This window comes from Raphanus sativus, chromosome 9 (assembly GCF_000801105.2).
Source record: "Raphanus sativus cultivar WK10039 chromosome 9, ASM80110v3, whole genome shotgun sequence".
NCBI lineage: Eukaryota > Viridiplantae > Streptophyta > Magnoliopsida > Brassicales > Brassicaceae > Raphanus > Raphanus sativus.
The window spans coordinates 23,489,431-23,504,179 of record NC_079519.1 but is presented as its reverse complement, the minus strand read 5'-3'; the positions used below and the strand labels follow the sequence as shown (position 1 = coordinate 23,504,179).

The 14,749-nt window shown below is 30.8% G+C and overlaps 2 protein-coding genes across 2 annotated transcripts in view; one reads left to right on the top strand and one right to left on the bottom strand.

Annotated features, from left to right (window-relative positions):
* LOC108825029 (patellin-1-like) overlaps positions 1 to 7,250 on the top strand; it is a 7,895-nt gene extending 645 nt beyond the window's left edge. Inside the window, exons 2-3 of the mRNA XM_056994904.1 lie at positions 5,907 to 5,982; positions 6,024 to 7,250. Of these exons, the coding sequence (XP_056850884.1) occupies positions 5,907 to 5,982; positions 6,024 to 7,250 (1,303 nt within the window). The remainder of the gene's footprint in view (positions 1 to 5,906; positions 5,983 to 6,023) is intronic.
* Positions 7,251 to 12,143: 4,893 nt separating this feature from the next.
* LOC108824157 (transcription factor MYB8) lies at positions 12,144 to 13,656 on the bottom strand. Its single transcript, XM_018597527.2, has 3 exons — positions 13,372 to 13,656; positions 13,143 to 13,272; positions 12,144 to 13,055 (listed from the first exon to the last, which is right to left on the bottom strand). The coding sequence occupies exons 1-3, from the start codon at positions 13,502 to 13,504 to the stop codon at positions 12,296 to 12,298; spliced, it is 1,023 nt and encodes a 340-aa protein (XP_018453029.1). The 5' UTR covers positions 13,505 to 13,656; the 3' UTR covers positions 12,144 to 12,295.
* Positions 13,657 to 14,749: the final 1,093 nt, after the last annotated feature.

Sequence of the window (14,749 nt, the reverse complement as noted above, 5' to 3'; positions counted from 1 at the left end):
GATTGGGAAATCGGCCACAAAAATCACAAACTTTGTAGGAATTGCTAAAACAAACCTGTACTCGAGCCTGGCCAATAAAACACTAAATTTTCATTGACTTTTTCAGTTTATTAAGAAAATTACGATTGGCTGACCAGATTAGCACACTGTTAACAGAGAGTTATGACAGTGTTAATAGGTAGAGGTTTTTGCCACTGGGATGGTGGACTTTTTGGAATACTACTCTACTTATTTCTCTCTCTCTCTCTCTCTCTCTCTCTCTATCTCTCTCTCTAAAATAATAATTTATAGCTATAGATTTGCTGAGAAATCTATTGATGAGTAGTTCTCTAAACCGTTTCTATTTTAAGAGGAAAAATAAAAATAGATTGGGAAATCGGCCACAAAAATCACAAACTTTGTAGGAATTGCCAAAACAAACCTGTACTCGAGCCTGGCCAATAAAACACTGAACTTTCATTGACTTTTTCAGTTTATTAAGAAAATTACGATTGACTGACCAGATTAGCACACCGTTAACAGAGAGTTATGACAGTGTTAATTCACCGTTAATTATTGTCGTTTAACGAAATGATGTCGTTTCATGTAGATCTTTGTTAAGACAAAACCTCAAAACGACGTCGTTTAGTTTAATTAAAAATTGTTTTTGGTTGGGCTCGAACCCATGCCCCTCGGGGTTGTAGGTAGAGGTTTTTGCCACTGGGATGGTGGACTTTTTGGAATACTACTCTACTTATTTCTCTTTATTGATTAAAAAATCTGGATGTTTTGTTTAAGACAAAATCTCAAGACGACATCGTTTTATTTAATTAAAAGGATTTCGATTTTAAAAAATTTCTATTTAAATCTTCCAAAATCTTTATTTTTTCTTTAAATTTTGATTTTTTTTTAAAAATATTGTTTCTTTAAGCTAGATTTTGAAAAAAAAAATTTAAAAAATTTAAAACTTTGGAAGATTTTTATTTTTTAAAGAAAAAAGAATTATTTTTTTTCTTCAAAATAAAAATCTTCCACAATTTTCATTTTTTTTAAAAAAAAAATCGATTTAAATCTTCCCAAATTTTCATTTAAAAAAAAATTGATTTCCTAAAAAAAATAAAAGTCTTCCAAAGTTTTCAATGTTTTAAAAAAAATCGATTTAAACCTTCCATATTTTTCATTTTTTAAAAAATCGATTTTTTAAAAGATATATCTATTTTTAAAGCTAGATTTTGAATTTTTTTTTAAAAAAAATTGAAAACTTTTTAAGATTTTTATTTTCTGAAATAAAAAATAAAATTTAATTTTTCGAAGCCAATATAAAGAACTTTGTTCGTCAATCTATTGTAAAGTCCACTAGTTTAGTGGCAAAAACCTGTTCCATTAAACACCAGTGCACGGGTTCGATCCTCATTGGAAGCACATTTTTTTAATAACATTTCTAATTGAAACTACGTCGTTCCATCTCTTTGTCTAACGACGCTTTAACGTCATCTAAATTATCTGTTATCTCTATTAACGGTATGCTAATCTGGTAAGTTAATCGTAACGTTCTTAATAAACTGAAAAAGTCAATGAAAGTTCAGGATTTTATTGGCCGGCCAATATGTCTAGATTTGTTTTGGGAATTCCTGCAAAGTTCGTGTTTTTTTTGGCTGATTTCCCAAAATAGATTTGATATCGTCTAAACGTAGAAGAGCTATCCACTTGAGATTATTAGTGTAAAAACTTTTTATAATACTGTTTCACTTTTTAACCTTTTATACTAGTTTTTCTTTTCAAATATTCCCACCCGGCACTCCGTCTAAAACTAAACGAGACAGAACCTTTTGTTTTGTGCACAAAACGAGTCAGAACCTACGTGATATATTTCTTCAATTTTCACAAAATCATGATATTTTTTCATGTTTCACAAGATTACTGCATCCAGCTCTTCCTGATTCGCATTTGTTTTGCTAACCACTAGACCGCCAGGCTCTGGTTTGATTCGCTCATGCAGAGCAGCAAGACGGCAACGATCATAATCCAAAAGAATAAAGATGATCTGGATAAATATTTGAAACAAAATAAGCATGGAAATCTAAAGATTTCAGATTTCTCCATCTCCAAAACTCGAGATATTAATTTGATTGAAACTAATACAATATACGTGTGTATATGAAATAAAACATACACAAGTTAGATACTCTAGGTTTTGGGTCATGTTTTTTTTTTTAAAATAGTACTCCCTCTATTTTTTAAAGATCTATGTTCTAGGAAAAAAATTTGTTTTAAAAAGATACATTTTTACTTTTTCAATGTATTATTTAATGAAAATCTGTTAACTTCAAGAAAATTAATTGTGTTTATTGAATTTTTATTGGTTAAAGATTATAGAAAATTGTTATTCACAAATCAATGCATTTTTAATGTGATTTCTTAATATATGTAAAAAGTCTATAATATATATCTTTAAAAAACAGAGGGAATATATATATTTTTTTACTCAATTCGGAAAACATGAACTCATATTCGATTATAAATCCGACTTGAACAAAATAATCAAAGTCAATGTATTACAAATTTATAATCCATACCTTTTTAAAATATCGGTATTACTTGTGTATTTAGACTTCTAAAAATCTTTGATTTACGTCCTCTTAAATTCAGGATGAATCACACGGTGAAATCGTATAGCATGGCTTACACTACATCGGGAAAATTAATAGATACAGTGACGAGATGTGTTTGTCCAAAGAAAAAACAGTGACGAGATGGGTTTCAATATATTGATGTGTTGTAGACAGGATCTTCAACTTGGTGTATGAATATGTATACGCACGTCTTTGGTCCTTATAGTTTTAGATCATTGTCTCTTTAATGTCAATTAGGGTCGAAGCACACAGTCCGAGCCCGTCTAGCCCTAAAAATTACTAGATTTGGGCTTAGTTTTATAAGTCCAAAAAATCGGATCTTTCGGGCTAAACTCATTTGAACTTTGGATATATTGGGCTTAAGCCTGTTTAGGTTAAGACCGGGCCGAAAACCCGAAACTTTGTATTTTAATTTAAATATTATCATTTTTGTATCAAATCCTTTGCTAGTATTAAAATATTATTTTAATATTTTTAATCCAAACTCTAGTAAAAATATAAAAGTTGTTAATACACTTTATTATTTGATCATTACAAATGTCATATTATATTTTGCAAATGTAACTTCTTCTTTTATAATATAGTTTTTTCAACATACAAAATATGAAACATTTGATCATGTTTATCATAAATTTTGTTTTCTTATATGTTTAGTTTAAATTTATATTTAATTTTTAAAATCTTATTAAATTTGGTTAGGTTATAATATGTTTTTAAAGCATACGAAAGTAAAATATTTTTGATAAAAAATAAAAGTTGAAAGTCACTACATTTTTTTAAAGTTAAAACTGACTTTTTGTAAAATTCATATGTATTAAAACGGTAGAAATGATAATGACAAATTATTTTTTTTAAAAGCCCCAAAATATCCGAAAAGCCCAAAAAATTCTGAAAAGCCCTATAGCCCTATAAGAACCGGACCGGACTTTAAATTCTAGGTCCAAAATATTTTTGGGCCAAAACGAACCGGGCTCAAATATTTACGGGTTTAGCGGATTTAGGCCAGACCAGACCGGGCCAACCGGAGTTGACACCCTTATATGTACTATCCTAATTCAAACACACATTAAATATAAATATATATTTTCAACAACTAATAAACCAAATAAACAAATATCTAGGCATTACACATCCGTTTTTACGGATGCAACTTTAGTTTTATGTTCTCTCAAAGTGAACTAAAAACAAAGAACTTAGACCAAAAGCAAGAAAAACTAGTTGAAGTAAGTAGAAACTAAAAGTTACCGATTTAAGCGACTGATACTATATATCAGTATAATATATTTGGAATTGAAAAAGACAACTAAAAGTAGGAACTGTTCCTTAAGTTCATTGAAAATGAAACTGAATTTAAAGTAAGAAAAAGATGAAAGTGATAAAGTTGTCCCTATATAAAGATACACTAGTCTTTTTTAGAAGCTTCACCTAAACAATGTTACAATAGTCAATAGAATAAATGCTTTGTCTATCTATATATTAAAAAGATCTTTAGAAAAGTTCATATAATACCATAATATCATTCAGTCCCAATTGCCAATATTAATCCCACAGATTCTTCAATACTTCTAAGCAGGACTGCTTCTAAGAGATCATTATCGTCGACCTTGTTTTTTCCATTTGTTTCATCAGGTGATATTTTGTTATTTAAGTACATAATAGAACAAATTTAAAATACATAAGTATACTTTTTGAAAGCTTTCAACACTATTAAATCTATGATTATACTCTTTTGAAATCTTTCGATAAATCTGTAATAAATAATTATACTCTAGAATGTGAAAATGTTATGTTGATTATTGTTTGACTGGTTTCTCTATTTGGTAGAAAATGTGGATAAAAATATTTATAATTAAGGACAATTGATCAGTTTATTTTATTATCTAATTAAGTAATTATATTATATTTTAATAGATTAAATCATTACACAAGACACTTACTCACAGTTCAATATGTTAAGTGTTTAATAGAGTTTCTTCATTCAAATGATCTAAGATTTTTTGGAAACTTTCCAATCAAAAATAAATTGAGTAAAAATACTTACTCAAAGTTCCTCTAAATGTAGAAGAACTATCCCACTTAAAATTACTAGTGGAAAAACTTTTATAGTACTCTTTTACTCTAAATATAACTTTTACTCTTTGTTTTTTCTCCTTTCGAATATTCCCCACTTCCTCTAAAACTAAGAGATATTTCTTCTTTCTTACAAAAATGATATGCTTAGATTATGAATATGATTGTTTGGGTTGTATCTCTCTACTTTATCTTTATTTATTTTTAAAACATTAAATTTTACCAATCATATTTTAGCTTTATTTTTGAAAATTAAAACCTACAACAAATTTTATTAATTTTTATCAGTCATGCTTTATGTTTACTTTTAAAGCTACAACAAAAAAAAACTAAAGCAAATTTTTGTTCTTATGTATTTTAGACAAAAACCTACATCTATGTTTTATATGCTGTAGAAAACTGTAAAATGAAAAAACTATCTATAATATCAAATAAATTATATAATCATTATAAAAACATCTACAAATATTTTAATTTAATTTTGTGTATTTTAAAAATTATTGAAATATTTTAAATAATATAAATATTATTTACATATGACGTCTTAAATAATAATAAACTTTGATAATTTATAAAAATTATTAATATAAATTATTTAGTTGAGAAAAAATAATTATTTTATATATACATCACATATTTTATTTTAAAATATCTACAGCATATAACTTACATCTACAATAAATTTAACTACATCAAAAATCTTTGCAGAAAAATCTACAATAACAACTCTACAGCTATAACCAACTTAACTACAACTAAATTTTTACACCTAAATTTTTACAGTTACGATTGAACCAATAATCACCTATATTTTATATTTTTTTTCCTTGAAAATGTTGTTTTGGAGCTGAAAGAAAATTTATGGTATTTACCTGGTAAAATAACTAAAATATAAGATGAAACATAATTTCAGGTGTCAGTTTATTAGTGTAGTGCAATTGAATGTGAAAATTGCCAATGCATACTTACTCGGAGAGAATAATAGATAATCTCCAAAACTTCAGTTATTGAAAGTGTTTTTTTTGTTTTTTGGTCAAATCCCCTATATATTAAAGGAGAAGCATTTTTAAGGCTTTCCTTAAACGATTTTGGTGAGAATGCATGAGAAGGCTCGGATCCACGTGTCACTCTGTGAGGGAGTTTAAGAAAAACGGATCATTTAATTCTTTGCTTTGTTTCCTTATTTGGTTCCATTAGAAAAACGTAACCAATTTTTTTTCACAGAAGTAAAGAAGACGGAGAAGAGAAAGAAGAAGAGATCGTAAGTAGTTTCAGAGAAGAGCTCGATGAGATAGGTATGGTGGTTTCTTGGTGCGATCAGTTTAGGGTTTTGAAGCATAGATCGATCGGTTGCTTCGTGACGTATTGCGGGTGGAGAAATCTAAAGAAGAAGAGAAAACAGAGGAGAAGAAACCGGCGGAGGAATCTAAAGAAGAAGAGAAAACAAAGGAGAAGAAGGAAGAAGAGACACAAGAAGAAGCCGTCAAGACAGAGGAGAAACCATCAGAACCCGCGGCCGCGGCTCCGGCTGAGACCAAGCCGGAGGAGAAAGAAGCTGTGCCAGTAACCACCGAGAAAGCCTCTGGTGCTGAAGAAGACGGAACCAAGACCGTGGAAGCAATCGAAGAGTCAATCGTCTCCGTCACTCCTCAAGAATCCGCCGCCCCGGTCGTCGTAGAGACCACCGTCGTTGCTGAGGCGGAGCCTGTGGAGCCAGAGGAAGTCTCCATCTATGGAGTTCCTCTCCTCCAAGACGAGAGATCCGACGTGATCCTCCTGAAGTTCCTCCGCGCGAGAGACTTCAAGGTCAAGGAAGCCTTGACGATGCTGAAAAACACAGTCCAGTGGCGCAAGGAAAACAAAATCGACGAGCTCGTCGAAGCCGCGGGAGAAGAGGCCAGCGAGTTCGAGAAGATGGTGTTCGCTCACGGCGTGGACAAGGAAGGTCACGTCGTGATCTACAGCTCCTACGGGGAGTTTCAGAACAAGGAGCTATTCTCCGACAAGGAGAAACTCAACAAGTTCCTTAACTGGAGGATTCAGCTTCAAGAGAAGTGTGTGAGGGCTCTTGATTTCAGCAGCCCTGACGCTAAATCTTCGTTCGTGTTCGTCAATGACTTCAGGAACGCTCCTGGACTCGGCAAGAGAGCCTTATGGCAGTTCATCAGACGTGCGGTCAAGCAGTTCGAAGACAACTATCCCGAGTTCGCCACTAGAGAGGTATGTAATAGTTGCATGCAGTGTTTTCATTACATATCACTGGAGAGCTTGGTGGCGGGAGTTCCGGTGGTTGCGTTTCCGCAGTGGACTGATCAGATGACGAACGCGAAGCTTTTAGAGGAGTATTGGAGGATAGGTGTGAGGGTGGTGGTGGAAAAGAAGGAAGGGGAAGCAGCTGTGGTGGAGAGCGGGGAGATACGGCGGTGCATTAAGGAAGTGATGGAGGAGAAGAAGGGGGAGGAGTATAGAAAAAACGCGGCGAGGTGGAGAGATTTAGCGGCAGAGACGGTGAGAGAAGGAGGATCATCGTTTAATCATCTCAGAGCTTTTGCAGATGAGCACATGTGAGATTTGATCTTAGACGTACAGTACAAGAAAACACATTTGTTTAACTACTTCATTGGATTAGATCACATTGCATTATAATAATATCGAGCAGATTCTGTAAAACACATATGTTTGTTTAGTACATACGAGGACGTTGTGTATGTAAAGTTGTTTGCATTTAATTGAATCAGTAAAAAAATTATAAATTTTTAGGGTATAATGTTTAGTGTTTATGATTTAATTTTTTGTGACGGTTTTAAAATTGTTAAAAAAATTTCATCTTTTTGCAGCTAATAATATTTTTCTTTTATTTTAAAAACTTAACACAAATTATTATTATTTTATTTATTATATTTAAAAAAAATGTACATTAATTGGCAAACTATGATTAGTTGGTAATTCACCCAAGAAAAATTCATGATAAAATATTAAATTAGGAATCATTTTCATATAAATAAAAATTGTGGTAGTTAAAAGATAATCGATGAATTAAAAGAATGATTACATTTTTATATTTTTCAAAAAAAAAAAAAGGTTTACGATGAAGGGGATATCGAGAGAGAGAGAGAGAGAGAGAGAGAGAGAGAGAGAGAGAGAGAGAGAGAGAGAGAGAGAGAGAGAGAGAGAGAGAGAGAGAGAGAGATTTAGTGTTTAGGATATACCCAGAGTTTACAGTTTAGTGTTTAGGATTTACCCAAGGGTTTAGGGTATATCCAAGAATTTAGGGTTTAGGGTTTGGATTTTTACCCATGGTTTTAAACTTTGTTCATGGGTTCAGGGTATAGTGTTTAGTGTTTATGATTTAATTTTTTGTGACGGTTTTAAAATTGTTAAAAAATTTCATCTTTTGGCAGCTACTAATATTTTTCATTTATTTTAAAAACTTAACACAAATTACTATTATTTTATTTATTATAGTTTAAAAAACTGTACATTAATTAGCAAACTATGATTAGTTGGTAATTCACCCAAAAAAATTCATGATAAAATATTAAACTAGGAAACATTCCCATATAAAACAAAATTGTGGTAGTTAAAAGATAATCGATGAATTAAAAGAATGTTTACATTTTTATTTTTCTCAAAAAAAAATGTTTACGATGAGGGGGATACCAAGAGAGAGAGAGAGAGAGAGAGAGAGAGAGAGAGAGAGAGAGAGAGAGAGAGAGAGAGAGAGAGAGAGAGAGAGAGAGAGAGAGAGAGAGAGAGAGAGAGAGAGAGAGAGAGAGAGAGAGAGAGAGAGAGAGAGAGAGAGAGAGAGAGAGAGAGAGAGAGAGAGAGAGATTTAGTGTTTAGGGTATATCCAAGAATTTAGGGTTTAGTGTTTGGATTTTTACCCATGGGTTTAAGCTTTGTCCATGGGTTTAGGGTATAGTGTTTAGTGTTTATGATTTAATTTTTTGTGACGGTTTTAAAATTGTTAAAAAAAATTCATCTTTTTGCAGCTAATAATATTTTTCTTTTATTTTAAAAACTTAAGACAAATTATTATTATTATTTTATTTATTATATTTAAAAATATTGTACATTAATTGACAAACTATGATTAGTTGGTAATTCACCCAAGAAAAATTCATGATAAAATATTAAACTAGGAAACATTTCCATATAAATAAAAATTGTGGTAGTTGAAAGATAATCTATGAATTAAAAGAATGTTTACATTTTTAAATTTTTCAAAGAACAAAAGGTTTACGATGAAGGGGATACCAAGAGAGAGAGAGAGAGAGAGAGAGAGAGAGAGATTTAGTGTTTAGGGTATATCCAAGATTTTACAGTTTAGTGTTTAAGATTTACCCAAGGGTTTAGGGTATATCCAAGAATTTAGGGTTTAGTGTTTGGATTTTAATCCAAGGATTTAAGTTTTGTCCAAGGGTTTAGGATATAGTGTTTAATGTTTATGATTTACTCTTTTGTGACGGTTTTAAAATTGTTAAAAAAATTCATCTTTTGGCAGCTACTAATATTTTTCATTTATTTTAAAAACTTAACACAAATTATTATTATTTTATTTATTTAAATTTTATAAAACTGTACATTAATTGGCAAACTATGATTAGTTGGTAATTCACCCAAGAAAAATTCATGATAAAATATTAAACTAGGAAACATTCCCATATAAAACAAAATTGTGGTAGTTAAAAGATAATCGATGAATTAAAAGAATGATTACATTTTTTATATTTTTCAAAAAAAAAAAGGTTTACGATGAAGGGGATACCAAGAGAGAGAAAGAGAGAGAGAGAGAGAGAGAGAGAGAGAGAGAGAGAGAGAGAGAGAGAGAGAGAGAGAGAAAGAGAGAGAGAGAGATTTAGTGTTTAGGGTATATCCAAGAATTTAGGGTTTAATGTTTGGATTTTTACCCATGGGTTTAAGCTTTGTCCATGGGTTTAGGGTATAGTGTTTAGTGTTTATGATTTAATTTTTTGTGACGGTTTTAAAATTGTTAAAAAAAATTCATCTTTTTGCAGCTAATATTATTTTTCTTTTATTTTAAAAACTTAACACAAATTATTATTATTTTATTTATTATATTTAAAAATATTGTACATTAATTGACAAACTATGATTAGTTGGTAATTCACCGAAGAAAAATTCATGATAAAATATTAAACTAGGAAACATTTTCATATAAATAAAAATTTGGTAGTTGAAAGATAATCTATGAATTAAAAGAATGTTTACATTTTTATATTTTTCAAAGAACAAAAGGTTTACGATGAAGGGGATACCAAGAGAGAGAGAGAGAGAGAGAGAGAGAGAGAGAGAGAGAGAGAGAGAGAGAGAGAGAGAGAGAGAGAGAGAGAGAGAGAGAGAGAGAGAGAGAGAGAAAGATTTAGTGTTTAGGGTATATCCAAGATTTTACAGTTTAGTGTTTAAGATTTACCCAAGGGTTTAGGGTATATCCAAGAATTTAGGGTTTAGTGTTTGGATTTTTACCCAAGGATTTAAGTTTTGTCCGAGGGTTTAGGGTATAGTGTTTAATGTTTATGATTTACTCTTTTGTGACGGTTTTAAAATTGTTAAAAAAATTCATCTTTTGGCAGCTACTAATATTTATCATTTATTTTAAAAACTTAACACAAATTATTATTATTTTATTTATTTAAATTTTATAAAACTGTATATTAATTGGCAAACTATGATTAGTTGGTAATTCACCCAAGAAAAATTCATGATAAAATATTAAACTAGGAAACATTCCCATATAAAACAAAATTGTGATAGTTAAAAGATAATCGATGAATTAAAAGAATGTTTACATTTTTATATTTCTAAAAAAAGGGTTTACGATGAGAGAGAGAGAGAGAGAGAGAGAGAGAGAGAGAGATAATAATTTAAACCTCAAACTATATTGAATTAAGTAATGTCTAAAATGCTTATAGTTTTGAACCACAAAGACTGAATCGAGAACAAATTTAGTTTTAGTAATACATAAAACATATGAATCGTATTTGAATAATACATATTTATATTAATAATACATAAAACATCTGAAGAACAAATTTAGTTTTAATAATACATCAAACATTTGATTAGATATTAATAATATTTATACATAAAACATAAGAATCGTATTAATGCCCGTGTGGGGGCATTAATACGATTCGTATCTTTAAAATAAAAATATGTTAAAATCTTAATCTTATTTTTTTAAACACTCATCAATACTGATAAAATCAGAGAGAGAGAGAGAGAGAGAGAGAGAGAGAGAGAGAGAGAGAGAGAGAGAGAGAGAGAGAGAGAGAGAGAGAGAGAGAGAGAGAGAGAGAGAGAGATAGAAAGAGAGAGAGAGAGAGAGATAGAGAGAGAGAGAGAGAGAGAGAGAGAGAGAGCCATAGAGAGAGAGAGAGAGCCATAGAGAGAGAGCCATAGAGAGATAAACAAAATGAGTTCAAGAGTAAGATGCAAAGAAAGAAATATAGAACAAGTTTGATTACACAAAAATTTACATACATAATAATTTGATTATATATTTATAATATTTATACATAAAACCTATGCAAAGAGTGTGATTACACAAATATTTACGTACATATTATTTGATTAGATATTAATAATATTTATCTTACTCGAATTAGATATTATACACAAAATCAGTTCTTCTTACATGGTTCAAAGAATACAGCCAAGTTTTGTGGAATCCTTACATGTTTGAAGTCAATGACCTATGAGGAAGGTATGTTTTTATACAAAAATCATTCATATGAAAATCAAATTGTATAATAATAATTATATCTTTATATGCAAGTTCTTGCAAATGAATCAGAGTAAGATAAATCACACCGGTGATATGTATAAACTATTGAGACTATGGAAAAAAAGATTTATGGACAAGCTTTTCAAACCTCAACAGTTAAGGATTTGTATAGACATCGAGCCATTCTCACTCCCACAAATGATGAAGTGGATAAAATAAATGATTACATACTTTCGCAGTTGTCAGGTAACATGTTTTGTGTTTACTCTTATATTCCAGTAAATTTTTAATGTCACTAAAGTAAATGATTTACATATCTTTCTATCTCAGTGACGTCTATACCGTAAAATCAGCACCACCGAGATTAAACACAAAAAACACACAAAACCCAAATTCCAAACTATATATATATACTTTCTAATATTTTCGAAAAATTGCTGATCTAACCATCTCATTCCGCGCAAGGCGCGGGTAACTACCTAGTTGAAAAAGTATTACCAAATCATTTTCAGTAACGTTCTGTTGATTATTGACCAAATCAATGCATGCGTGTGTGTGCGCGTGTGTGCATGTTTAGTAAATTTGATGTAAAGGGTATATAAAATGTACAAGAAAATTAAGAAATAAATGTCATTGATCCAGCAAGAATAGACAAACAAAATCTCAAAGTCCAGAAAAACTATGCTTCACAAAGTAAATCAAATAAAGGAAAATGTAAGAACAAAACACCCTTAATTTAAATGAATATGACAGAAAGTTTATATACACAAACCATTATAAAGAAAATTCGATATTTGGAATAAAGAAAAATAACTTGAAGAAGAAAAAAGAAGATCCCACACACCTTATAATATACAAGAAGTTTTTAAATATGGCCATATGCATGTTGCTGAGGCTGAAGCTGGTTACATGGCCACATACCAACATTTGTAGCCTCCGTACCGAAAAAAATGTTCTCGGATTTGATTTCACTATACAACGACGAGTTTGAGTGATTCTGTAACGAATTATTCGATACTGTAAATTGATTTTCTTCCATGGTTAATCCCCAATTCAGATTCCCAGTTCCAAAGAATGTCGAATTGTTGTAGTTACTCTCTTGAGGTTGCTGCTCTGTAATCATTGGCCCGGTCGAGAATGAGTTATCCAATTCAATTAAACCGAGATTGGATGATCTGTAGCCGGTTGTTGAATCGGTTAAGCCAGATGAGAACATTGAACCGGGGAGCACCACCGCACTAGGCACGGTATCAACATGATGATTTCTCCCGGTTTGGGAAATCCAGATGCCAAGGTCTGAACCGGTTTGTATTCTTGAACCAGTCTCAAGAGTTAACCGTTGGAAACCAAAATTTCCGGTATAAAGATGATCGGTGTTGCTGTTGTTGTGGTTAGTACTTCCAGTGGTGGTACTAGAGGAGCCTTCTGTCTCAACGAGGCAGGTCGTTTGACACTTCTCAACCGGTGTGGTATTGTCATCTGTACCGGTTTCAATTTCGGTTAAGATCTTGTGTGTAACCGGATCAATTCCTCTCAGCCTCAGTTTCTTCTTTAAGGAAGAGTTCCATAGATTCTTGATTTCATTGTCGGTTCTACCAGGAAGCTGTGCAGCAATCTGAGACCACCTAAACCAAGATCAAAGCAACATGGATTATATATCACACTCAAACATGCCGCATAGGGATCAGAAGAAACAGCACGGGGTTCTTTACCGGTTGCCAAGAACGGCATGGAGTTCAATAATAAGATTTTCTTCATCCTGTGAAAATGCTCCTCGCTTCAAATCTGGTCTTAAATAGTTTATCCATCTTAATCTACAGCTCTTTCCACATCTCTGCAAACCTACAATTTTTTAAGAAAATAATAATTCAAGAATTAGGAAGGAGTATTAATAAAGCACAACGAAATAATAATTGGATGAAAGCAAAGAAATTAAATTACCAGCTTGTTTAGGGACAGAGCTCCAGCAGCCATGGCCGTACTTAGTGATGTACATAAGAAGCTTCTCGTCTTCTTCAGGAGACCAAAGTCCTTTCCTCAGCTTCTGTTTGTAACAGCATGAATGTCTTCCCATCTTTTAAATTTTTTTATATATAAATAAAATATCAATCAGAGAAGGATCGGCTTGTTTGCTTTAGAAAAGGCTTTGAAGTCAGCTTTCAGAGAAATCTTAAGATGAGGTGAGAGAGAGATAGAGAGAGTTTGAAGTGAGAAGATGAGAAAAGGAGAGGAGGATTTGGGGAATATAAACAAAAGGGTTTTTGTTTTGGTACGTTGAAGTTTACCCGAGTCAAATAATCTACATATATTTTTTATTGCAAGAACTCCGAAATTTAATTTTTTTTGGAATATGAATAAGAACCGGTTGCTAAATCTCTTTTACGCAGCTGTTAAGATTCGAATATGACACTTCTATCTATAGGCAAAAGGTTTTACCAGTAGAATTAACAACTTTGGGTAATTAGCTACATTTTTCAATTTTAATTTGGTTATTGTATCATACTTATGCTCATTTAAGTTCTGTAATTGTCCAAGGAAATGGTATCTTTAGCTTTAATTTTTCTTTTGGTCTAATTGGTGAAAGTGTAGTTTTTTGTTGTTGCCAACAGTATATAAAATTATCTAAAATAGTTCTTGTAATTAAGCGATGGTAAAAAAATTACTCCCTCTGTTTTTTAAAGATGTATGTTTTAGGAATTTTTTTTGTTTCAAAAAGATGTATTTTTTTATATTTTCAATGTAACTTTTGTCAACTAATTATGAATAATTGTGAATCTCAAAAACATTAATTGTATTTCTTGAAATTTTATTGATTTAGAAATATAGGAAATATAAAATAACAAAAAACTATGCACTAATAAGTAAATTTTAATATGTTTTATTAAAAAGTGTGAAAATCTCAAAACATGTATTATTTAAAAACAAAGAGAGTAAGATAAATGATCGATCCAAGGTAGATACAATAGCTAATCAATGAAAGCTGAAATTAACAAATATACAACATAAATTATAATAAAAGAATATTATTGCATTTTCCCAATGAAAAAGACATGATTATGTATATTCTTGCCTGGCTGATATTACATAATTTTTTGTGATTTTTTATATATTCTGTTTTAATAACAAAAATGTTTGAGTTTTTAAACACAATCTTTTTAATCAAAAATATATAGTAAATCTTTTTTTTATCACGGTTAAACTTGAAATCTAAAACATTTAAAGCTATAAATCATAAATAGTGAAGAATTAGTCAAGTGATTAAAATCTTATAATATGTTTTGAATTTGTGGTTGTTGGTATGATAAGTAACTTATGAAAA

Coding starts and splice junctions, on each gene's coding strand:
- LOC108824157 (XM_018597527.2), bottom strand. CDS start 13,504: ATGGGAAGACATTCATGCTGTTACAAACAGAAGCTGAGGAAAGGACTT. Junction 13,273..13,371: donor CTCTGTCCCTAAACAAGCTG/GTAATTTAATTT, acceptor AAAAAATTGTAG/GTTTGCAGAGATGTGGAAAG. Junction 13,056..13,142: donor CATGCCGTTCTTGGCAACCG/GTAAAGAACCCC, acceptor ATCTTGGTTTAG/GTGGTCTCAGATTGCTGCAC.